Source organism: Lepisosteus platostomus, chromosome 3, assembly GCF_059453375.1.
Source record: "Lepisosteus platostomus isolate fLepPlt1 chromosome 3, fLepPlt1.hap1, whole genome shotgun sequence".
In the NCBI taxonomy this organism is placed as follows: Eukaryota; Metazoa; Chordata; class Actinopteri; order Semionotiformes; family Lepisosteidae; genus Lepisosteus; species Lepisosteus platostomus.
In genome coordinates this window covers 17,052,819-17,079,930 of record NC_142613.1, presented here as the reverse complement: position 1 = coordinate 17,079,930, position 27,112 = coordinate 17,052,819, and the positions used below count along the sequence as shown (strand labels likewise).

The 27,112-nt window shown below is 34.4% G+C and overlaps 1 protein-coding gene across 9 annotated transcripts in view; it reads right to left on the bottom strand.

Moving 5' to 3' along the window:
* Positions 1-27,112, bottom strand: part of esrrga (estrogen-related receptor gamma a) — a 253,288-nt gene that overhangs the window by 98,895 nt on the left and 127,281 nt on the right. Inside the window, exon 1 of one of the 9 annotated variants that reach the window (XM_088624750.1) lies at positions 3,861-4,076. The exons of 7 other annotated variants lie outside the window; for them this stretch is intronic. In XM_088624750.1, coding sequence (XP_088480876.1) covers positions 3,861-3,916 — 56 coding nt within the window. In that variant the 5' untranslated portion in view covers positions 3,917-4,076. Of the gene's footprint in view, positions 1-3,856; positions 4,077-27,112 lie in introns of those variants that run through there. One more of the 9 variants, XM_088624753.1, reaches the window with a different exon arrangement.

Sequence of the window (27,112 nt, the reverse complement as noted above, 5' to 3'; positions counted from 1 at the left end):
AGAATACATTCTGGTACTTTTACTCCAATTTGTTTTGGAAAATGTGCTACATTACTCCCAGAAAAGCCAAGTCCACTTTATGTATGAGAGCAGCCCCAAAATATGCCAATAACAGTTCAAATAAATTAGTGTACTTATATATTGCACTGTTTTTTATATATGTAATAAAGAAAAAACAAAACTAAATCTTAGTAGTATCTACAGAAGGCTTAATAGTATAACAAGCTGTACTTGCATTGGAGTTATATATATGAATGTAATTTACTGAAGTGATTTACTAATTATTCCAGTAACTAAAAACCTAATTTGTACTTTCCTTACTTGCAACTTGTTTTCCTAACTATTCTGACATTCCTAAGGAACTGTCCTTAAACAGACAACATTCCTTTAATTCTGAACAATAGAGGAGGAAGTGCAGGTTAGAAAGTGAAGGCAGATCTAATTTCACTTAAAGGTGAGGAATAAAACATTAGCAAGTCTTTCACATGTACCAATTCTGTCACCACTCCAATATGGTACGGCATAATTACTGCATGTGCTCCTTCATTTAAGGCACAGACATCTCATCTGGGCAATTTATTTTGTACTGTTTTTTTAAAAAGTTGTCCTAAAATCAGATATATGTGTGAATACCCAATGGTAATAGATTAAATATAAATCTTTTACACTGACAGCCAGGTCATTTTTTTTAAAGCGGTTGGGGGGAGTGTAGTTATTGCACCTCCTAAACAAAAGGAGAAAAATACAGCCTACCACCAGGATGACTGGCTACTCACAAGGGTTTTTGCTTTTAACTCTGGTTAATTACCCTTGGAATGCTCCAGACTCCTTGGAATAAGGGGAAGTGGCAACACACATTCAAATAAGCAGGACGCAATAAAGACAATGAACAGTCAGACAGCAGTCTGATGAAGGCAGTGAGCTAGACATTTTACAACAGGGAAATGCATCGGTCAAAATACAGTATTTAAGGTGTACGCACCGTAAGACAGCAAGTGTGAGAAGACAGATTTTAACATTATAAATGAGGTAGATTAATTTTAACATAATTTAAGAGGTATTACTATTATTAAACAAATGATTTTATTAGCAGTGAAGGAACTGAATCAGACGATTATGCTTTACTTGCTAATTCTCACTCTCCAGCAAAGGAAAAAATAAATGGATACTTTCTTTTCAGGAAAAGTTTAAGTGAAAGGCTATCAAGACCTTTCCTGAGCTACAGAGGCATGACATGAGAAATAATGTTTAATTATTAGAGGGGAATTATCTGTGGGCTGAAAATGATGAATCTTTTTCAAACAGCACCAAGTGTTTCAATACGCTAACAAAACATAGATCCTATCTATTTGGATTATATAATTGATTATAACACAACAATGAGGAATAGGTTTGTTCTACCTTTATTTAGCTATTTTTTCTTCTTTCCACTGCAGTTTTAAATAAAATAGTATATTCTGGATTGGACAGACAGACTCCACATGTTTATGCTTTCAAATGATATTTTTGTTTGAAATAAACGTTGTAGGTAAATTTTATAATATTGTAGAAAATTTACAAAATCTGAAAAAAAAACAATTATTAAGGATTTATCATGTTACTTACATGATTTTAAAGTAATATAACAACCCTAAAATACACTGCTGCTATTTCCACCATACGTTAAATATTTTTTTGTACAGCAATTCAATTTTGAAGGCTATATTTATATTTAATGTTTCTATATATTCCATGCATTTAAACAAAAACAGTAATTATAATCTTATCATAAATATTGCAAACTAAGAATTAACATTAAAATAAATCAACATTTTACAGTAAATGTAGCAATCATTGTTGAAATCATTTGAACTTGGTGACAAAATGTAAAAATTCAGCAAAAATGTGCATTTTAATGTTATCTCACATTTGTTCTAAATTACAGAAATTAAGTCTGCATAATTATTTATATAATTATTGAAATGGAAAACCTCAACCTTAAAAAATGAATTTACACTTGTACATAAATACAGGATGGCTTTCAACATATGAACCCCATTCTACGTTAATTCTTATGTTTGTGCTAATCTGAATAAAGTGGTGAACAATAAAAGTTTCATAAAAAAACAAATCTCAGGAAAGAAGTGCAATAATTACATTATTATTCAATGTATATATCATATATCAATGTATCCCAATATATCCATATATTATCGAACTTAACACTAATTATTATACATTGATTTACTTCAAAAATAGGAAGTAGTGAGAAGACATTAAATCTTATATCATAAAAAAGGTATGGGCACAAATTCAATATAAAAGCATATACATCAAGAAGCTTATGAAGACCAAACATGTAAATTAGCCATAAGAATGTAAAATCAGAAAAAGCTTAATAAAAAAAAAGAAAATGGGAAAACAGAACTTATTAGATTAATCAATGCATTTTCTATAAATGCATATTTATTTTTCAATGCTGGTGTTATCTTAAGTGTATCCATAGATGTAGCATTTTAATTCCTAAAGACCTAAAGAATGAGAAGTCAGACAGAGGACAGTTATTCTACTAAGAAGCTAGAATAATGTAGTAATGAATACAATCACGTTTTTGAAAGTTACACATTAAAGCTAGTGTTTATTTTACAGTTCTGAAAGTGCTTCAAGTGCACCTCAATATCTAATGTTAATTGCCTTAATCTAACTGTCTAAAAGACTGGGATAAAGCTGGTAGGACTTTATGGCAGCATACCTGTAACACAGCAGTTCCGGCACACTTTATTTCTTTCTAATCTCTAAATGGACTAAGAGTGGAACAATACTTTTATGGTCTTATCAGTGTTTTAATGTAACTAAGGGCAGGGGTTAATAGTCCTGGTGTTTCCTTTCTTAAAGAGAGACCAATGTTATGTTTCCAGTGTGTGTTTATAAGATATCAGGTTTATATGAACCCATGACAGTTTGCAAACATCTAGGCAATTGCAAGCACACCCAGCAATGTCAGTCAGACTTATCCATATTAGCTGTTTGTTGGTTTATTTGTCAATTCTTTGAGCACAAAAGCGATTATTATTTCAATTCACTTAATGCTGCAAATACAGCTGTTGAATGAAAACAATTACAAGTGGCTGACACCTATGATAAAAAATGTATACAAGTTTATGATTTTTTTCCATTAAACACAAAATAAGCATCAAACAAGTAATTAAGCTTGAAATTGTATCAATCTGACAAAAACAAAATACATTTCCTTTGGAAAACCTAGTTTCTCTATATGAACTATGCTGGCTCGATTCAGCACCTGCCCCCCCCCCCATCCCCTGCCCCCCACCAACATACACCATAACCCCATAGCTCTCAATAATGTAAATATGTGGCACTGTTAATAGCTGAACCAGGCCACACTGTAAGCAGCTTGTCTGTGAAATGCAAGCTTTTTATGGTATTGGAGTATACCTTTTTTTCTAAGTGCTCTCTCTTTTAAAAAAATCTCAAGGACATGGTATCAATAAAAATTAATAACAGATAAAACACAGAGTATAAATTAAGTTGAAAAAATATTTGCCTTTTAGAGAAATCTGTGAGGTTTAAATGGTAAAAAGAATGTGCTCACTTTTTCTTCCAGAGGTACAAGGCAATGCTACTGTTTCAGTACTTTGCCTGACAGGTAGCTGTGCTATGTATTGAGCAGTAAGTACACACTACAGGGAAGCACATTGTCAGTCAACAACACAACAAGACAGACAGATATAGCTCACAACACAACACAGAAAACAAAAGTACACATGCAACAGCAAGAATTTAAGACAAACAAAACTGTCTATAGGTAAAACATTAGGCATAATTTCCAAAGAGAAGAATAAAAATCAAAATGTACCTACTCTTCTTCGGAGTGCAGGGAAAAACACTCTGGCAGGCAAAGTTCTACCGAATCCATGTGCGCTCTGCAACCATAATTTGAGCAAACCCCCTCTATAAATCAAAGTTTTTCCTGACAGAGCAGTGCAATTAACAGAAATGTTCTCCTGGTGACAAGCCTATAGGCACAGCCAGTTGGGACCAAAAGCTCTCGCACTCTTCTAATCAAGGACTTAAAGCCACGATTGGAGCTCATTAATATGAAGTAAAGCTTTGCATATGTAGTCCCTCTGGCCCATCCAGACGCCAGATTGGTGGCTTCCTAGCCAATTGGAACCGGACAGGGCACTGCCTGCACATACTGAGGGGAACTGAGCAGGTGGAGTGGGTGGAGAGAGACAAAGAGAGAGAGTGTGCCTGAGAGAGAGAGACAAGACAGAGAGATGGAACAGGGTGAGAGAAAGAAAGGGGGGCTTTAAAGAACCAGCACATTCTCTTTTTTAAGACAATGCTTATCAGTTCAAGGTGTCAAGCTTAGAGATTAAACCTTTCAGACTTTGACAAACACAAACCATTGTGAATGAGAAATATGATGCACGATGAACATCATTTGTGTATGTCTGAGTGTGCACGTGTTTAATATACATGAATAAATACAGTACAAACATATCAACATTGATAAGGAAAGAAAAAAATATAAACTCTTGCTAATTACCAGTTGTGGTGTAGGGGGCTATGAGCACTAAAAACAACTTTTGTATCAGAGCTTTGTGGCCACATAATCTGTTGAAAAAAAAACTATGGGTTTTAAGGCCTCAGTTAAATTTCCAGATTAGACTGACTTTTGATTGAAATACAAAATAGGACCAGTTAGCAGTAAAAAAAAGGGAAAAAAATGACTTAATTAAAGCAATGTAACCGTCCACAGTAAAGTTTAATTAAGGCATTCACAACATGGAAGACAGTAAATTGGTAAAACTAATTTAATGCCAATGAATGCTGGCTTCTAGGTTTAAGCAAAGAAGCTAATTAACTTACCCAAGCTGTACAACAAAGTCAAACTCAAGCCATTTTGTCTTTTTGTATTAGAATTAAAACCAAAGAACCTCTGACTAACACAACCAAGTAACTGTTATCAGGGGTTTATATTTGCTCTGTTTCCTAAAACAAAACAATAGGAATTATACATAGCTACAAAGGATAGATGTCTTCCATGAATTAATATTTTAAAAAAACCTTAACAAAATAAAACTAAGTCAGACCTCGTTCTTTGTTATTAAACCCTTCCTGCACATATTTTCTGTGCTCGCTTGATATTTTTTGTCTCAGACAACCGCTGAATTTCCACAACCAGCAGGGAATATATTGCTGCTTTCTCAGAGGACTTCTATTCCCTACTGATCAGAAAATTCAGGAGCTACACCAGTCTGCTAACTATTGTATCTCACAACCGTGTCCGAATGGGAAATTGTCTCTGCATTTTATCTTTATACTACAAGGGATTTGAATCCCATCCTCCTGGAACAAGTAACGATATTTCGCTTTTTGCAATAACCAACATGTCCCATCTCCTACCTTTATTTTGAATTCCTAAACATAAAATGAATTCTCATGCATCCTTAACTGCCATTAGGATATACTATTGGGCCATTCAAACACTGTGATTCAAAAACACAATCTCCAACAGTTCAGCTAATTTCTAAGGGCTACAATTTTGCTTCTGAAATTAATTGCTAGTAAGAATTTATAGCTACACCCCATGCTGAATTTGCAGATAAACAAAAGACTACAGGCATTTTGAGCTGGCAAAACAAAAAAAGAAAAGGGGTTTGAGTGCTGAAGTTAAACAATTTAATAATAATAAATACTGTTGTTGTTAATAATTATTAATCTGTCTGTAACTGCATATTATTTGATTACTTGTATATAACACACACTCTGTCTTGTGTTCTTAGGAATGCAGATGTCTGTGTTGTAAATCAGATTTTAAAGATGCATTTTTACCCTCTAAAGCTGCAGTTCATTTCAAACAGGGCAGATGTGAGCCACAGTTAGACATAAACCATAATGTTCACAATAAGAAATAAATACAAAAAATAATATCCTCTCTGTTTAATTACAAAAGTAGCTTGGTGTAAAAAAATAATGAATAATAACATATTACTATATATTCATCTGAATTCCTAAACTTGTCAAATTAAATGTAATTGATATTTAATTAATATTTATCAGAGATTGTGTAAAATATGGTCAAGTAAATAAATGCCATAACTAAAACTATAATTTTGAAAAAAAGAGATGTGAGGAGAAAGGGGAGGATAAGTTTGAGTTATCACTTACAGTACTAAAGTGTTTTCACTGTTCTCTAGACCACTACAATGAATTCAGCAGGACAGTAGTGCCATCGGAGCTGTAATTGTCTTTATAGATTTCATGCACAATGAATCATTGTGGGTTCCCAATCTACATTTCAACACTTTTCAGTTTTCTGCAATACAACTACTTAATTTTGCTTCTATACGTTTACATAAATAATTCCATATAGTTTAAATTTCATACTTGTGTACAGTACTGTATATGCACCAAAAATAGTTAGTCTCTTAATGCTTTGACACTCAGTAAATCTTTACACAAGATGAAGAAAACATCAATAATACCACACAGAACCAGGCTACCTTCAGCTCAACCAACTCTTTACAGAAACATTAAACAACACCAAACTTATGTACATATCATATTGCACTTAGCACATAAATATACCCACATGTTTATATATGTTTCTTGCTATATTATTCATTTCTTCTGCATCTCATCAGAAAATATAATGGAATGCCATGATGTACATCTTATAACCAATTATAAAAAGAGTCATTTTCACCATAAAAATGTGCACATACTGTATTTGCCATTAGGTATTATTTCTGAAAACCACAGGCTCTGTGCCGTGAAAGGGACATTTGCTAAATAATTGTTATGTAATGAGCATTGATTTAAGATGTGAAAAATTAGAATAATTCTGACAGATTACTGTTACTGTAGATGCAGCATTTAGATCCTTTATTTAATGCTTTTTCAATCTTTCTTGAAAAATATTTTATATTTGGTAATGTGCAAAATAAGGATTATGAAGGAAGGTGTTTTTTTCCTAACATATCATGAAATCACCTCCTTTGTATCTTCCAGTTGCAAGCATTGATTACCTTTGTAAGATGTCTTTTTAATTGTTTTTTTCTGTACACGAATCATGTCTCACATCCTCCTCTGTGAGAAATGCAAGTAGGTCCACTAAGTTAAAATGGATTTATGAAGAATTTTGTAGACAAGCAGACTACTCATTTAAAAAAAAAAAAAACTGTGGTTAAAGATGCAATAGCTAAGCACATCAGACAAATAGAAGACATAGTCTAAGTGATGCATTCAGCATTATTCATCTGCTTAAAAACCTGGTACTTTTAACAGCTGTGACTGAAAGCAGAATGAAATAGATAAAGAGCTACAAATCTTAGATAAAGACATCTACTGTAATTTTATTTAATGTCAAATGTTTTTTATTTATTTTCCAAAGCTATAAATTTAATTCAGATTTCACAATGTTGTTGTTTTTTTCTCAGATCAATGTTGACGGGACCCGTGTTGAGAGTAAGCTCTGAGATGGAAGAAACAAAATTGTCAAGAAAAAAGGGTATCTCTAGAAAACACTTATTTGAAGCAAAACACACCTTCTCAGCTCTTTTAAGTTAGATACATTACTGAATTTAGTACTGTGTTATAAAAGGTACCACAAATGTTCACAAAAAAGGTGTAAACTGTAATAGGACAAATAATTGGACTTGAGAAAGCTCTAAAAAAGGTTGACCTAACAGTGGAATACTAGAGAGAGGAGTACTGTATACAGTTCCATGATGGCAGCTCAATACATTAGCATGATTAGGAATGCTTTACAGCAGCTTTAAAGAGGGCTGCCCAAAACTGAAGCTTTAGTTGCCATTTTTTATTTACTACTTTGAAGGTCCAGGAACAAAGTCAATATAAAGAACAGTACCTATATTGCCCTGAAAATTAGCATATCTTACTTTACACCCATCATGCTTTTTCTAGTTACTGAGTTTGAGGACATAATAGTAGGAGAAAGGAAAAAAAGAATGGCTAACCCTGCCAGAGCTGTCGCTGACAGTATTGGGAATCTGCGGAACCACAGACAATAGAAATAAGAACAAGGAAAATGAACAGCAGCATCTTCAGCAGTCAGAACAAAACTTGAAGCAAAACTTTTAAGTTCTAAGCATCAATGTTCATGCTAAATTAAAATCTATGCACTTCAAAGGAAACACAAACAGAACAAAAAATATTTTTCTTCTATTTACAGTACGTCAGTATTGACATCAATAAGAAAGTTACTACTTTAATTTAACCTTAGGAATAAGATATCTTTGGGGCTACAGGCAGTCTCCCTGCAACCAAATAATACTTTGAAAAGCTTAAAGATATATTTTACCAAGAAAAAATGATCAAGCTATACTCACCAAATGTGACCATATTGGGATACCCTCTAATATGTTCACTTAGTCTCAGGTTTTAATATGTAAACAAAGTTGAACATGGTAAGCAGTGCTAGTTAAATACTAGAAGCAGTGAACATAAGAAAAACTACATGTGTATATTTTTAGACTCGTGGAACAGCGGGAAGCCTTCATATAATGATTTTAATGTCACACAAAAGCACGGTTCTACCAGGATACTGTTTATGCACTTTTTCACAGCATTGTATATCTAAAACATATCTTTAATGATGGGTTTACACATTTAACTCATTATTATTGGTATTTATTTTTAATTATTATTTTTGTGGCTTGAAACCTTCCTATGTACATTTCTTAGTGCAGTTTGAACGATATACTGTACTCTCGCTCACAGCTCTTAAATCACTTACTGTAATTACATTTTGCTTGAATGAAAAGCAGTACATTAAAAAGAAATCAGAAAATTAAAGAAACTAGAGAATAAAATCTAGTCTGTCTCAACCTTTTTGCCAGGTCCTGGCTAATCTCTAAAGCAGAGAGACAATGAAGCAGACGGTAGTACCAGTTTTTGACCATGCAGTTCTGACTTGGGCAGAGGTATTTGGACTTGAGCAGCAGGATGCCGTTCAGTGTCAAGAATGTATTGATTCAATTAGAGAGTCTCACTCCTGAACACCCGTCCCTCTCTAATGTCAGATTTCCATATCCATACCAGCAAAGCGCCTGAGTGTACGAGGCACAGCTTTTTCACAGCTACCATATAATAGCAGCACTCCACTCCTTGACTCTTGTAACTTCATGAGCTTTTCTTTTTAAGTTAATCTCAACAATGACATTTAGAGTATTATTGTTTTCACACAATGTATGACGAATGAGGGGTAGGAGAACAGCAGTAAAGCAGTGCTTCATACTCCAATATTTCCATGTACAGTACTTCTTACAGTGTTAAAACATAAATTGAAATTGAAGTATTGGAAAAAGCCCTCACATTTTTCTTCTCTCCCAAGATACATGCTATAAAGTATTAAGAGACTTTTAGGTCAATAATCTTCACTTAGGAGTAGTAGTCATAGATGAAGTAACAGTAGTAGAAATAACAACAACAATAATCATTCATCTATCACCCATTATGGCTTATTCACGGTAAGGATCCCAGCATCCCAGATATTCTGGAAGCAAGCACTGCACTGTACAGTAAGACTATATCCTGTATTTTTATCTCTTTCGAAGTAAAACATGAGTTTTCCTGCACTGCTTCCATCTATTGGCTTCATTAAGTTGCTAATAAGATTAAACAGGCAAAGAAATTCCTTAAGTCTTCTTCTTTACTCACAATAATAGCTTCTAATCCCTAATGTCTCCCTGAATACATCTTACCTTTTGTATGCATGGCAAGGAACAACTGATTGCTGAAAATGTCAATACATGTCAATACGTCTCTTTTTCTCTAGCAATTTACAAAGACGATTTGAGAACGTGCTTCGCTCCTGCTGTCTCTCTTTTTATTTCATGTATAATAATGCAGGGGGAGAACTGTACAAGTTTTGAGGTGACTTGCATATGTAAGTCTTTTTATTGATAAATATACCGTAGCTGTGGGGAAGACAAACAATGTGAAGGATGGATGTTAAAACAAAAGGCTGTACTGTTCATGGTCTTTGTTTTAAAAATCAAACTTTTTCTCAGCTTTTGAAATGTTGATCAAGAATATGACCCCTGCGGTCACAGCCTGTTGACATCTGCCCAGGAATTACTATGGCTTGCTTAGCTTTGCATCAATCTTCATAGTCAATAGCGCAGAGCAAGTTCATTTAGGTCACATGTCACCAGTCTGTGCTCAAAACAAGCCCCATCTTGTCAATGTTATGGCATTTGGAATGCTTTAAACTCAACTTGTCATAACTAGGTCTTAATAAGTCCAGGACAGGGGTTATTTATTCATTTGTAAGTGGATCATTGCTTGGTATTTGTGTGTCTACAGCATCGTTCTAAAAGGAATAGGTGTGTAAACATTTTGTGGAGAATTTCCTATCACTTCCTGAAGCTGTCTAGATAGCATAAACAATACATACAACCACTTTAGATTCAATTTAAACTGACAATTAATTTTGAATAATAAATTCATTCTAATCATTATAAATTCTAATAGCACACAGCACTTTTTAAAAAAAATAACAATACATGACTTTTCTAAAGAAATGCTAGTGAAAAAAAACACATATAAACCCACCACACTAATGAAAGAAAAATAATAAAATTTAATAGCACAGAATGGAGACAAGACCGTCTTTTAAAGAATGATAAAAAAACTAGATTTATTTAGCTGTTTAGTAATAAGTAAAAATCAGTGTTGTAGCAAAGGCTCTACATGTGGTGCACTGTCAAGTTGAGCTCAAGCACGCTACTTAGCAATGTAGCTACTATTATAGTAAAACAGTAAATGGATTCCCTGTGTAGCTGAGCCTTTGAAATTGGTTTCTGAATGCTGAAAAGCAACAAATGGCACAGAGCAAGATCTCACTGTCCCACCCCCTGAAGAGGACATGGGCTGTGGCAGAGCACAGCCTCTCAAACGCCAGGACCTGTAAGAGCCGCCTGCACTCAGACGATCTGCATTCATCTGGCAGGAATCAGGCTTTCTCAATCCTAACCCAGTATCGAGCGATTAGATGAGACCACTGTTTGGCAACAAGCACAGTGGGGAGTGTGCTGTGTATTAGTACACAAGAACACAGTGTGTCTTCCTAACAGCACCACTGAGAGCCTGCTGCTGTAATCTCTCGGCTGCTGCTCAGATTTAGGAAAAAAAAGCTGTTTGTTGTCAGCCAGTTAATGTCGTAATTTTGTCTGGAGTAACCTCTTGGATATGAGTTGGCAAACATTTTAAAAAGATACAACCTAATTGTTTAAAACAGACAATTTTTTATTGTACAAAACTTTCCTCTAGGGTTAGTGAAACTAAACTAAATGGACTGTTTTTTCCCACAATATTTTTAATATTCACTAAAAATACATATTTACAAAATTAGTACATTTATTCTTATTTCTAGAAAATAAAAAACTTACTCATACATAATTTGAAATTAGAAATACAATAACTTGATCATTGCCGATTATTAAGAAACGCTTGATCCTAAGACATAAAAAGAGTCTACATGCAATTTCATTATGAACAACAGAGGGAGCTACTGGCTGTAAACTGATGATTATGTTGGCAAGAAAGCTATCTGTGAAGTGGTTAAGTTTCAATTCAATACCCAGATTCACACTTTAAAACTGATGTACACCACTAGGCTTTTGCTACTTCTATTTCTATTTCTGGTATGTCTGTTCCTTATTTTTTATTAGACTATATTCTATATTTCTCAGCATGAATGTATGCAAAAGTCCATTCGCTGGATATAAAAAATGAAATCTAGGTTTTTTCACAAACATACATAGATTCTGGATTAATAATATCTTTGTATTGTACTGCTGCCTTTATGAAACACTCTCTAGCCTCTGATGAGGACTCTTCTGTGTGGTGGCCGCTCAGTATATCCTTATTTAGGGAAAGATAAACAGCTGAGAATGCTGTATATGTATCTAGATAGCTCAAATTGTGCATTAAGTACAAAACAATCCAGTGTTGTTGAAATAACTTGGTAAAAGAAAATATCAGCTGTTCAGACAAATCAACATATTTGACAAAAATACCTTACAATTTTAAGAACATTTACAAAACAGAGAAGGCCATTCTGCCCATCTAGCCCATTTGGTCATTAGTAGTTAATTAATCTGAGGATCTCATTCAGTCATTTTTAGAAACCAGTGTATTGGCTTTAACAACAATTTACCAAGCAGCATATCCCTCATCGTCAGCTGTACAGTTTTCCTGATAAAAAGAGTACTGGTTATGCTATCAACAAACTTGTGAGACAAGGTGCTCTTCAATGTCTGCAGGAAGCTGTTAAACAGCAAGAGGATATTTAACTATACAAATAGTATGAATGTAGGGGTCAGAGTGAAGAAAAATGAACAGTGCTATCCTCTTCCTAAGACATTAAATGACAATGGAGTCAAGACAGACTTACTACAAGAGTGATAATATGTTTTTTGGAGGGTCTGCATAGGTTTACTATCAACAAATATTAATTAAGAGAAGACATACTGTAGCTTTCTCAGTATGACATACACTGCTTGCCATTTAAACATCTACTGTAGCAATCCATTTTGATAAATCTGAAAATATAGAGCAGGGAATGTAGGTAATAGCATAAATCAAAGGATTTGCCTGTGTCAGATCCTCTACTTTTGTTTCAGTTTTTACTTATTTTTATAATATGTTTCAAGTTTTTACAGAATTTTCAGAGGGTCTGTATAGATACACATAAAAACAGCAAAATGCCTCAATCCTTACACAATTATTAAGTACTGGGGAAATAAAGAAAAAAAGAACATCACTACATACAGTATAAGCAGGTTTCCTTGGAAGTGAAATGACTTGTTGAACTACTACTCCCTGATACTTCCTCTTAAAACATGTGAGAACAAACCACTATTATAAAAGAAATAACACAAGGTTATGGTAGCTTGAAATGAACAACTGGCTAAGTAATCTAATGGTATATCAGCAGGTACAATTGTCACATGAAGGAAAGTGCCAATTTCAAAGCCCCCCTGCCACTCTGGTGTGATAACAGCCTCTCTCTGCCCATGGGAGGGCTGAATCCAATGGCAGCTAACCTTTCTTTGATATTCTGACTGCTGTTACCATACGCTCCTCCTGCACAGAACACACTGCTCTAGATCAACTGAACAGGTTTTCTTCAAGAGAACCCCCAGCCTCCCGGTAGAAAACAGAAAATGAAAGGGCTTTTGCACAAGATTATTAGTTACCAGCTTTGATTTACTGTAACACAGGAGCCACAACAAGAATAAAATATCCAGGAAAAACTGAAAGCCAGTTTAGGGGAAAGACCTTTAATCGGAAAGTCTACAAGACTCCATATTCAGCCCAACTTTGATTACCCTTTGCTGAAATGCAATCATTTATTACTTTGTATGTTCACCTGTCCAGAACAGGACTCTCTAGGTAGATGAACTATGATTTTATATTTGTAATGATACAACTGGGGCATGTTTGTAGTTTATTATCATCCTATATCTGTATTCAAGCCTGCCTGAGCTTTTCTGTGAGTCAGGATCCTGAAATGACATCATTTATTGGAGAACTATACTGTACATCTCATTTGGCTTTTGGAACACGTAGAATCAGGTTGTCATGGTTTTTTTTTTACCACCAAAATGCAAGGCACAGCACTTTCTGTGAAAGAAAAATCAAAATGTTAAAGTCAAAGACCTAGTAAACAAATATTGTGTGCATGTGTTAGGCAGAGGAGGGGGGGTTAACTTGATTGAAAACTGGTTATGAAAAAAACTTGTGTTAATACTGGTGTTAAATAAAGAATTCTAAATTCTCAGGTTTGGAAAATAAATCTAAAACCAGTAAAATCAGTGTGGTAAATTAATTTCTGTGTGGCAAAATGGTACAGTGGTAAGACTTAGGCCCTAAAGTGTTGGGACCCTGGGTTCAAATCTGGTTCTGGATTACTATTTGGATGGAGTTTGTATGTTCTCCCTGTGTTTGCATGGATTTTTTACCAGGTGTTCCAGTTTCTTTCCACAGTCCAAAGACATACAGTACTGGTTTGTTAATTGGCTTCTGGGAAAACTAGCCCTGGTGTGAGTGTCTGTGTGTACAGTAACTGCAAGGGATGGATGGATGTTTTTGCTTTACATGTTTATATAGATCTATGTTATTTTTAATAACAAATCTATACAATGTTAAACAAAGTAAAGTTCACAACTGGCTAAATATTTTGAATCTATGGTAGAAATCACAGTGACCACATTCAAACCTTAAATTTAATAAAAAAGTAAAACAGCAGTTTGGTATTGTTATTGCCATTATAATAATCTTTATAATGGTAGCATAGCAATAATGAGCTAGTATGTCTAATGAACATAAATGCAAGAGCAATCTTTTTTTCACATGAAGCAAGAGTATACCTAGGTTCTTACGAACACACTGAATGAGAGAAGGTATCTAAAAAAAACAAGAACAATACAGACTCATCTTTGTAATGAAAACAAAATCAGGCTGTTAAATTTGGATAGAAAAAATACGTAAGGTTTTCTTATAATGTGTCTGGAAGTATAATTATACTTTTGCAAAACTTAGAATCCACATAAAAATTACTTGCTTAATTATTTACTTTTGAAACAGGTATAAAAAATATTTTATAATAGAAAAATACTTCCTAGAAATGAATCAAAAACGTCAAGGAAAAGCCATAATATGCCTTGCTGTTAAAATAAGATGAGCTGCTGGACAAATCCCATTTTCTAAACCAAAGCTGCACAAGAGCCTGGAGTAGTTTTCACTCGTGACTTTAAGAAACCTAAAATGCAACAGTGGCAAGATTCATGCAAAAAGCAAAGTTTTCTCTTCTTTTAAAAAAGACATCAGCTACAAACTGCCAACTGTATTGGGGGGTAGGAAAGATACAGTACATTTCTTTGTAAGTTAATTGAAGTCCTAGATATGTGATACACATTAATGCTTTAAACAACCTTGCAGGAATAGATATTTGCAAATCACTTTGGTCCATAAAGAAGGAGAGCTCTCTAATCTTTATCTAAGGTTGCAATTAAGACTTCACAGCTCCAGATATCTTTACTAAACCTCTGCTCTGCTGCTTTTTTTCTTTTTCTATTGCAGCGGAGTCAATTTAGCCTTCAAATATTACGTCTGACGTCTAATTGACCAAATAGATAACATTTTTTTAAATGCCAAACCAGACATTAGACCCCAGACTGTACAGGAATTACAGAGGAAACCTTATTAACACCACTGCTTCTATTCTTTGTCCAAAGCAAGATAAGGGTGAGTAAATATTTAAACAATAAACAAAGACCACAGACACAGGCTTTGGCTTTGTGTAACATTTTTTTTAAAATTTTTATCTTTGTTCCCCTTTTCTTTCCATAACCTACCTCAAATTTCATACATTTATGCCTTTAACAGTTACTAGGGCAAAAAACACCATATTACTTGAAGCTACTGTACTATATTAACATAACAGATTTTCACTTTACAATAGTAGCATTTTATTTAATTAATTGGCAAACTGTGGAGAATTAGAAGTATTTTCATTTAAAATATGGCCCCTCAAGGAAACTACCACCGTCTACAACTGTACTTTATGTCTAAGTTAAATAGCACCATGCACAATAATCATATTTCTTTCACTTTGTTGCCTATGAGTTAGAAGCATTTGGATAAGGAGCAACAAAATATATGCTTGAACACTAACAAGAACCAGACACAGACTTACAATTGTTACCTATCCTGAAAAAAAGATTCCTTGATTTCAGGGACTTTCCACTTGCAGCATTTAGGAATGGGACTGTCATGTTCTTCATAAGTCACAAATAAATTTATTGGAATGTATATTCAAAGAACAAATACAACTACCACACTGAAGTGATCATAATTTTCTCTTTGTAACAGTAGACAGAGGGTAGCATTCCATATATTTAAACCTGAATTTATGTAGGCTTTGAGGCACTTTGTGGTGGATTTACCTGACAACCAATGACTTTGTTACATGTCCATATAGCAATGTATGATGTAAAATTTCATTTTACACAGAAACTACAGTACTTATCAATGATGCGCAATTTGCAGTAGAAAAGGCACTGAGCAACATCTTTCGGAGAGACTGGCTTAGGTAAGCTACTCTCCCGCTTGCAAGCGTAATAAACAGCTCTTCTTTTACCAACACCCGGACCAATAGTGGATATCCAATAGTGGATATATTATTTTTGTAATACAGTTTCATTAATGCAGCTCTTAATTCACATTAAATGTCTTATAATTTTATTTAAAACAAAGTTACTCATCATTAAGTTATATTTCTTGTTGTATTTTGTACTATAAAACTTAATCAACTGCATTCAATTACCATGTAATTGTCATTTGTAGTAAAATATACCATAATAATAATAATATATGCCTTTGCTGTAAATAGGCTAAAATGGCAAAAGGCCTGACATATTGCAAGAAAAAATACATCACTGTAAATTATATGAAGCTGAAAGACATGATTATTGGTTCCTTCTGTCTGGGTCCTCTTAACTCACCTGGAATTTTTCATACTACTCTCTATGATGTATTGGTAATTAGTTCATCAGTAAATAACATTTCAAATTTAAAAGAAGCCAGTATTGCAAAAGTGCAAAAATGAATAGGTAATAAATACAAAAGAAGATGCCAGGATTTTACATAAATCAAGGACATCCTTTACAGCAGTATCCATTTGATAAATGTTGATAAGTAAACCAGATTTTTTTTATTTTCCACAATTATTCATTTTTTCAGTATTTGTACATAACTCGCACTTGCACAATACTTGTACATAAGTCAGCAAAAAAGCAATAAATAAAGTGGTATAAAACTACTAGTAAATAAGTTGAACTTATTAAATAAATAAAGGAAACTATCAAATTAAATATTCTTCTTGATTACTTTATATTCCTTAACTAATACTGCTTTTCACTACAGCCAAAGTCTCTCTTTTTGATTGCGGCCTACTTAATATGGAAATCAGCCAATACTGTGCAAGATGCCATGGCCTCTTTCAGCTTTTTTACTTGTTTTTTTACTTTTATAGAGGCTATATAATCCTAATGAAAGGGACATTAATGCAGAAAAGCGAAATTAAGAAAACTACAGTATTTGATATAACATTAAGAGTCAAGAAGGGAACAGATCACTCAGCTTAAGTGAGCATGAGTTCTCTAATTTAAAGAACCCTAAAAGAGAACCAAGCTGGCTCTTTACAGATCCTAACATTATTCCAAATGGGCAAAATCAAGTGGCTCAACCAGGTAAAAGCTCATGTACAGAAGCCAGCTAGTGGGTTTGTACCTGTCACGGACGTCCAAAGACCCATATGCGTAGCGGCGAGACGGGAAAAAGGCCCGGGCTCATGAGTGCAAAGAGTTCACGAATGCCGTATAGAAACCTATGCCCTCAGGGAGCGGAGGTAGGGCGCCCTGGTGCTAGGTGAGTCTCAGGACATCCGAACGTCAATGCTGAGCGAGGGCAGAGTGCAAGACCCGTAAATATATAGCCCAAGGGAAAGAGAGGGACCGGAAGGACAGCAGGCAGGAAACTAGGTACAGGACAGAGAAGGAGCGCCCTCTGGCTGCAGAGGGCGTGACAGTACCTAGGTTATTTTATTAGCCATTTGTGCTAGAAGCTTTATAATGTCATACATACTGAACATTTTCTTTATGATTAAAATACATCAATTATTTTTGTCTCTACATAATGTTCTTCTATTTGAGAAAAGACTGGTTTCAATTAAATATCATAGAAGAAATTATAGTTTCTTTAATTATCTTGGGGGTTCACAAACGTTTTCTCAGCACTGTAAAACGAACACAGCTACCTTCCATGTTTGCCTTGAGAAAACAAGAACATAAGAACAGATGCAAAGTAAAAAAAATTGCACAAAAAACAAAATGTGAGCAAACTGATACTTGCATACCTTTTTGCCATTGAAATCTAACAATGTAATTAAGCATTACAACATTACAGCGCAAAGGAATATCAACAATTTTTAGGAAAGTATTAATAATGTTTCACAATGGCGGTGTGGTAGCTGTGTGGCTAATGATCTGTGGTTGGAAGGTTGCTGGTTCGTATCCCGCGGCCAGCAGAGAAATCCTACTCCGTTGGGCCCCTGAGCAAGGCCCTTAACCCCAACTGCTCCAGGTGCGGCTGACCCTGTGCTCTGATCCCAAGCTTCTCTCCCTGTCTGTATATCTGTGTGTCTCATGGAGAGCAAGTTGGGGTATGTGAAAAGACAAATTCCTAATACAAGAAATTGTATATGGCCAATAAAAAGACCTTATCTTATAATGCATGGTAAAAAAGGTTTGGACAGCATCTTGAAACATTATGCCCACCTGTGAAGACAAGTAAGCCTAGTGTCAATTTCTTTCCCTTGCATTAAGCAAAAAAATAAAAATAAGAAATACAAATGGTTATTCAGAAAACGCAAATAAAATCTGCAATAATGAAGCATAAAAAATAGGTTCTTAATACTGCATTTCACATTACCTTTTTCTTAATCTCTACATCAATTCAATGTAAAAAGCCAGTTTGAATTTCCTTCTTGTGCCTGTTCACTGAGTGAGGGCATGCCAGTTCAAATTTGTTGTTGCCAGTTTCCTATTTTCCTAAGACAGTCGTGCACATGTTCATTTGACTGAGAACAGTGCTCTTGCGCTGACCTCGTTCCAAGTGAACTTTGGATAGATATTTTTGGGCCACCCAACAATTCCAGTGATTCCTTGTTTTTGGGGCAACAGAACAGTTTCATTGTTTAATTGTTCTTTTAGCCCCCTCATTGATTGCAGACAAATATCCTGACATTTACATTATTGCATAGCTGGACTAAATTATAATTGCAGTGCTCATTTCTTAACAGTAAAACATTATTGCTGTACCCAAAATTTGCTTTTATTAAGATTTTCAAAGGTAGCTCCTCCAAAATGGCCTTTTTTGAGGACATTTTTCTGTTATGTCCATCTATATTTAAAAATGTTGAAACTCCTGAAGCACTTTGACTGGTAATAAATTCTACTTTGTAAATTTCCTTTCATTTCTGTTGCTTGCCTTCCTTTTCGTTTCTCACCTATGTCTTCCTGAAGTGACAATACAGCTGTCTGAATATGGAAGCAGGAATATTGAAAGTGTGAATATTGGGAAACAGGTGGTTCCTACTTTCAAAGCAAAATGATTGCAATAGCTGACATTAATTTGTGTTTTTATGCTAGATTTGCAAATTGCTTTTAAAAAGAACAGCTAAATGTTTTTATTTCAGTTACTTCCACTTTTTCAAAGGCTTTTCTTTAAAATTAAACTTTAGATACTACTGTATTTATGATCAAATCATTGTGGGTTGATGACGAAACGCCAGAGAGCACTTCATTTTAGAGAAACGCAGAGCCTCTTAAATTCCACAGGACAGTAACCTGGCTCAGTATCATGAAACAAAAAGTACAAAACATAGTCTCTTTTGAACAGATATTGATCTATTCTGCCAAGACTCAACCCACTTATCACTCCGGTGCACTTAGTACTGGGTCAAAATAAGCAATGAAAGATACAGCAGATGGCCATATGAATTATACCCCCCCCCCTTTAAAAAATCCCTCATAGTGTGCCATTCCAGTGACTCCAATCTAGAAACCTGGGACAAGCTAGTTAATTGTTCTGTAATGGCACTTCAAAATCTAATTAACTCTTTCTCATTTTTGGTTAAGACTCATTAAAAGCTATAATTTTAATCATATCAAAATTGTTTTTTAAAGTAGAGTTCCTTCTTTCACTCCAAAAGCAACAGTAAATAGCTGTTTACTTTTAACAATTATTATTATATCACTCAAGGGGGTAGGTATTGGTCAAGATTCTGAAAACCCTAGATTGAAATCCTAGTTAGGGCACTACTGCTGCACCACTGAGCATGGTCAGACTGGTCTACTAAGATATACAGGTATAAAGGAGTGCAAATGTACAGTATGTCACTTTGGAAGAAACATCAACCAAATACATCTACAACAATGTTTATAAATGATTCTGCTTGGTTTAAGATAAAAGTCATACTGTATACTATAGGTTTTAATTTGTGTTTGAACATAAAAGCAATTTACAAACTTACTGACAACCTTGTTTAAAACTTCACTTAGCAATAAGTATAAAGAATATGTGATATTGAAGTAAATATAAATATCAATTCCCAATGTGCCAGAAATCTATGCGAGGATTTCTGATTAAACAAACGGAAATCAGAAAGGCCACTTACAATCCCTTTATAATGACCTCTTAATCCAGTACGGGGTTACAGTAACCCATCAGACAGCTACTACAGAAACAAGAACAAAAATAAGTAAAAAGAAAGTTAAAAGTGAAGAAGTGACTACAACAACATGGCTGTGTAGATTGTCCAGATACACTCATTAGTTAAGAAGGGCCTCTCGTTCTTAATTTTAATTGCAGTTTCCCTTATTGTCTTTATTTATGTCCTTTGGTTTGAGTTTCACTGTTGATTGTGAAGATTTCCTTTGACTTTGTCAGTGGCATTGAGGATTTTAAAATATTTGAATTAGGTACTTTTATATGTCTTCTCTAATAAATAAATATTTTGTTCTTTCGTTTTTTTTTTTATCTAGTCAGATAAGACATTCCTTTGAATCAGGTCACTCTTCTCTGGACTGATTCCAGAGAAGCAATATATTTTTTGTAATGGGATGATCAAAATTATACACAATATTCTATTAATAATATCTTATTAATCTTATTAATTAATTGTACAATTTTAACATAATGCTCCTTGAAATAAATTCCATGCTTTTAACAGCATTTTCTTATTTAATTGATGGCACACATTGCCTACAAGATGAAAAGGATCTGTCAATGCACTGTAACTATCTACTGTAGGTATTTTTCATGAGCTTCTTCTTCAAGCTCAGTGTTTCACATTTTACATTTAATATTTTTGCAACACACATGTAATACTCTGTACTTGATCATGTCAAACGTCAACTGGCAGTTGTTTCCCCAATGTTGAATTCTAAATATTTTTAGATAATAAATAAGGTTCTTCAGTGTTTTTTTATCCCATTCATACTTCAAATCATCTGCAGACTTGACTAGTTTATCAACCATAACAAAACCTTCTTTTTGATGGTGATGTATGCAAGCTTGGATCATAATGCACTTTGTTGTAATTACCCTGAAAGTATGCCATATCACAGTGAAAAAGCTAGTATACAGTATGTAATCTGGGAATGTTTGTGGCTGAAACTTTTCAATTTAAAGCTGTGGCACACAGGTTCTATCCACCTACAGTACCTTTAAACTCCAACTGAACAAAAGCAACCATGATCAACATATACTCTAATCCACTATAGTGATCCGATAACAAGGTAATCAAATTCAGTTTTTTTGTATCAGAATGGATATTGAGAAGGGTTTTTCTGATTAATTTTGCAATCTGGGACTTATTTAAGAATGATAAAAGCATTCATTACAAATCTTGAGAGATTTACTGAGGTCTGTCAGGGGAACGATATTGTTTTGGTAGATGGAGAATGAAATGTGCAAAGGAAATTTAATTACTTGTCCATTAACAATAATTGTATTAGTCAATGGTAATCTCACTATGCAGAATATTATATTATGTTGATAACATTTTGAGACCTGTGATTAAACCAACAACATCAACATAATCTCTAATTTGTTAACACAATATAGCAAATCAATAAAGCATTTCTTTTCCAAACTCAGATCAAAGTCATGCACTGATCTGGTGAATCACCAGATCATATTCCACCTAAGCAAACTTGGTGACAAGTGTATGGTGCTTTTCATCCTATACAAATTTACATGTTAAGGTGATACTCTTCATCAAAACCTGAAGTGTAGCACCCACCAATAACATTACTGTTTATGATCTGGCAGCTACTGAGCTTTACATACTGAAGACAAGACCACCACTTAAACAAAGGTTTTGCTGTGGCACAGAAAATATAACCGACATAGGAAGAACGCCTCATTTCAGTGCATTCTACTACATACTGTATGTCTTGACGTCTATCCTTTTTTATTGAACTGTGGAGTTTACTATGTTCCTACTCGCATGTATGCTTTAATGGAATGCATTGTGATCCATCTAACACTTGTAAGCAGGTTTTAATTAGGATATCCTACAGTAGATGAAGTAATAATGATAATAATAAAACAACAATAATACTACTGATAACGCTGTTTTTTCAAGCTTTCAACATTTTCAACAAGACCCAAAGGAATAGCCAAAACATACTAGAGCATCACTTATTTGCACATTTGTCCTCTAAAAATGTTTTACTCTAGAGATCATGTGATCAAAGTTCTTTAAATGTGATACTTTCGATGGGCTTGACATGATGATTCTGATAAGGAAACTGTTGCAGGATAATGTCAAATTAATGGATGCCATAAGGGCAGAAAAAGAAAAAAATATTTTTCCATCCTGCCTTAAAAACAGAAGAAATAAGAAATAAAGATTCCAACAGCCACACCAACTTACACCCCCCCCCCCCAAAAAAAGAGCAAGAAACAATCAAATGAAAGAAATAGAGAAAAAAGGGAAGAGTAAAACCTCATAAAATATCATAGCTGTCTTGTATTCTGCACTTCTTTCCTCACTGGTCTTTTTGTCGAAGTCCCCTGATATAAAACAAAGTGGTAATTGTCTTTTCTAAAAAAGAGGGGAAAAAATCAATTCGGCTCAGGTTTTCCCACATCTTCATATCAGTTCTCCAGTGGAGGGTATGGAGGTAGAATTTCAATGAGGCCAGAGCTGTCCCAGGGAGCCTTCCACCAGTCAGCTCCTCCTGGTCACGGCCCGTAATTGTAGAGGGGCCTGCCTCTTCTATCCGATGACATGGCTTACAAAAATAGACGTGCAAGCTATTTGATAGAGGAACAAAAGTGTTTAACTGAGTGTCATTGTTGTGCCAGGCCAAGAAGCACCATTGCTGGTGCAGTTATTCATGCGATTTAAATAAAAAAAAATACAAGAAGTTGTCTTTCAGGATTCTCTAAATTATCAGATGATACCATTTTTTGTCTATTGTTCTTTCAGTTTTTGCTTGTATTGATCAGGGATGTAATTTACTACGACACCTGTTTTATTAGACTTTCCAAGTCTCTCTACACCTGGAAGAACATGAATGACATACTGTTTCTCTCAAAAGAGAATTAAAATACAGTTTCATATACCCCTTTCCATTTGTTCATACTGGGAATTTCCTTTTAACGTTTTTTACTTTAGGGCTACACGAATGGAATCCTCAGTAAAAAAGCATTCTTTGCAAAGCTTTTTCAACACATTCATGAACCACCAAAGGAGATGTTCCCTCAGAGCCTACCAGCCATGAAAAGAGGAGGTCAATGAACCTGGGTGGGAGACGTACCATCAACAATCCTTTCACTTAACATAACAAAAAACAACTAAAATATGTGTATACAGACTCTGAACATTTATTTATGCTTACAACCCCACCACCTCTGAGTTTTTGTCCAACAAAGTGTGTTTTTTAATAAAGAAGGAAATCCGAGATATTGACATAAACAATGATGAAAGTTTTGAAATTCAGATTTAAGAACAGAACTAAGGAAACACAAAGCACCGTATAAGCCTATCAAGGTGAGATGGCAATATTTACAACACTTTAACACTTTATGTCTTTATCAGAGATGTGTAAGCAAGAGAGGAGTTAAGAAATTGGAGTGCATGGCTGAAAGCTCCTGCTTTAGAATATTGCTTAAACAGTACTAGGTACTATTTCTTTTTTTTTTCATTTGAGTTCTGGAATAAAATATCATTCTTGTTAGGAGTGAAATCAGTAAAATGCTCTTTGTCTTGTACCTCAAATGAGATTACAGATATATCTTTATGAAAAAGCAAGAATTAGTCTTGTGCCTGTATAATTAGTCTTATTTAAATAACTCTTCATTCCAAGCATTTTACAATTGCCTATTTTAACATACTGTATACATTTTGCTACCCATTTATTAAGATAGGTGCAGTGAAAAAATCTGTGCAAGATACCTTGCTCAAGGGTACAGCAATAGTGTCCCAACTAAGATTTAAGCTCTCTGATCAAGAGGCCAGAGATGTATCAACTACTGCCACCCTAAAGGTGAATTTCCTAGAGTAGCACAGACCCGATAGTTTCAATCTTGTTTAAACAGCTTATGCATGCAAATATCTCACATTGACTTGGCATGGAATTCCTAGCAAATATAAAATCTGAGGTAAAACAACAAGGTTCAATTAGAAAAATATTGTACATTTAGAGGAAGTCAGGTGTGAGATGATTATAATAACAGTGTAAAAATCATATAAATATTGCCTATTCGAAGCAGCATGAGAATTCTGCAATCTCAGAAGTTTTTTTTGAGGGCCATGCTATACGCTCTTTTGTTTTAGTAGAATATTTCATCAATATTTTCAAACAATCACAGAATACTAAAAGACTGGTTAATTGAATATCTGTCTCAAGGCAATTGATATGTAGCTTGACCCCACATTTCATCAATTTCTTGTGTTTAGTAGCTCAGAGAACAGGGAAAAAACTGTTTGGGCTGCCATCAAAGCTTTCAACTTTAGTTCCTAGCCCTTGTAAATTCCTAATGCGTTGAAAAATTCTGAGATTACAAGAGGAATTATCTAAAATTTTGCACTAACTACAGTATAACACAAGAGCATGAGATAAGTGCAACATGAGATTTGTAAGGTTTGACTGAAGAATTGTTTCTTTGGGTAAGCTCTCCGTTCTCATTTTTCATTCTCAGGGAGAATATGAATTTGATGTTGTTGAAATACAGCTTTCTGTCCCCTATAAAGGGCTGCAACTGAAAAGACCACCCCCTTGGAGAAGTTTATTTCAGAGATAAATTCTGCTGAGGCAGTGTGTCAGCTCGTTAAAGAGAAGAAAACCGCCTCACCTTCCTTTATCACAAATACACACCTTGTGCTGTAGCATGTTTTATGACAAATTGAAAAGCTTTCCAAATAAAGTACTCTGACAATGGTTTCATACTTGTTTACAGGTGTTCAATGCTGCCTCCATCCTGTGCAGCTTTCAGATGCAGTCTATTCCACAGGTGACTGGAAACAACAGTAAAAAAGTAGCTAAGCTAGTCCACCACATATGGTAAATCAATAACACTAGTACTATTATTCTACTGTATATACTGTAGGGTGTCTACTTCGGACAGCATTGTCAATGAACAGATATCAAAGCAGTCTTTTTTGTTTTTTCGTTAATTTTGTTGGCATCAAAGTAAAACTACCTTTCATAATAATACTGCAATGAAAAACTTGAACAGTCTGTTATAATCATTATTAAAACTTTTAAAGTCTCATGTGGAAGACACTTTAATGCAACAGTCTTAAAAATTAATTAACTTAACATTCTAGATGGTATTTGAGATGTTTCCAAATAATATTTAAACAATACCACAGTATTCAAATTAATTACATTAATTAAATAAATATTTACTTATTTAAATCAATAATAAAAAATCTTCAAATTCTATTAACTAAAGACACGTACGGGTCCCAAAATAGAACTGGATTTTATATAAAATAACATTATGAATTACATAGTGTAATAAGTAGTAAGTAATGTTCTCACAAATTTAAACAGTTAAAAAGCTGCAGGATTGCAACAGAATAGACCTTAATAACAAATTTGCAGCACAACATTTTAAGAAAAAGTTTTCTGATATGGTATTCTGTAGTAGGCTGTGTCAAACTGCACAGTGATGATAATAGCAGCTTGGATGTGGAAGACAAAATGTCTCTTAACAGACTTTCTAAATAAGCTTTCTAAATAACAAGCTTCTGCAATATACATTAACTATGGGCTGAGGGAAATGACACTGTCATTATTTAAGCAGTGATTATAGAACAAATTGTGTTGTAATATGTGCCCAAAATTTGGTAGAAACCCTGCCCCAAAGCTAGCAATCAGTGTCAGTCTTTGTTTTGATCTAGTTACCAACAGACTACAAACCACATCTTAGCAAAGCACTCCAAAGCTCCAATTATGTCTTCTCACTTGAAACTAATATTATTTTTTCTCTTCTTTTTTTTTCTTTCTTGGGTTTAATAACAAATATTCTCTCTCCTAAATTAGAAATGTGGAGTAATTATACCACTGGCCCTCCTACGGGTTATTCATAGACTCGCTAGTTGTAAAAGAGCTTTCTTTATATAAATAGGTTACTTCTGAGGGTGACTTTAATTATGTTGATTTCAAACAGAACATGAATACGGTATTCCGGCGGGATTAAGTGTCTACAGCTCATTGTTAACAGAGCACAAATGTATGCCAGTGCAGAACGTCTGCCAAAGCTCAGCACTCAATTTATTCAGATTCAGAACTATGCGGGTGAATCACTCCACTAATATTAAAGATTGCTAGTACGAGGGGAAAAAAAGATTTCAACACAGAAAAAGGTGCTATTGTTAGGTACCCAAGGACAGCAAAAATTAACTTTATCTGTTTACCACAAGGTACAGAGTGTGTCTGGAAAGCAGTTTATTTCTCTTATTGCATCCATCTGTTTGGTATAATGCTGCGGTGCACTGTTCGGAGGCTTGGCAGGTCAAAAAGAAATCCTCAACAACATGTTTTGTTCCCTTGCCAGTTTATTACCCTGGCTCAGACAGTGTATCAGTTGGTAAAATAATGATTTGTCTGGCAATGGATCAATCGGCATTTCTCCACCTGTATCTCAGGTGTACACAGCAAAAAAGTGTTTTGTACTAATTATACCCAAAGAGATTATCCAGGGAGGGACTAAAGCCACCAGAGGCTGAACAGTTATAACAGTTGGAATTTCCTCAACTACACAGTGAACAGTTGTGAGTTTATGGCTTTGGCTACTTTAGTAGTTGTTTTTTTGCCTTGCTTTATGATGTAAACTCTTGCGCTTGATCCACGGATCAAAAAATCAGATAGTTGATTTTCTTAATTTCTTCATGAATTTAGCAATTTATCGGTGTTTTCACCAGACATAAGGAAAAATCTAAATAAGGAAAAAACCAGAAACAAATCATAAAATGCATGGTCTCTTTCAT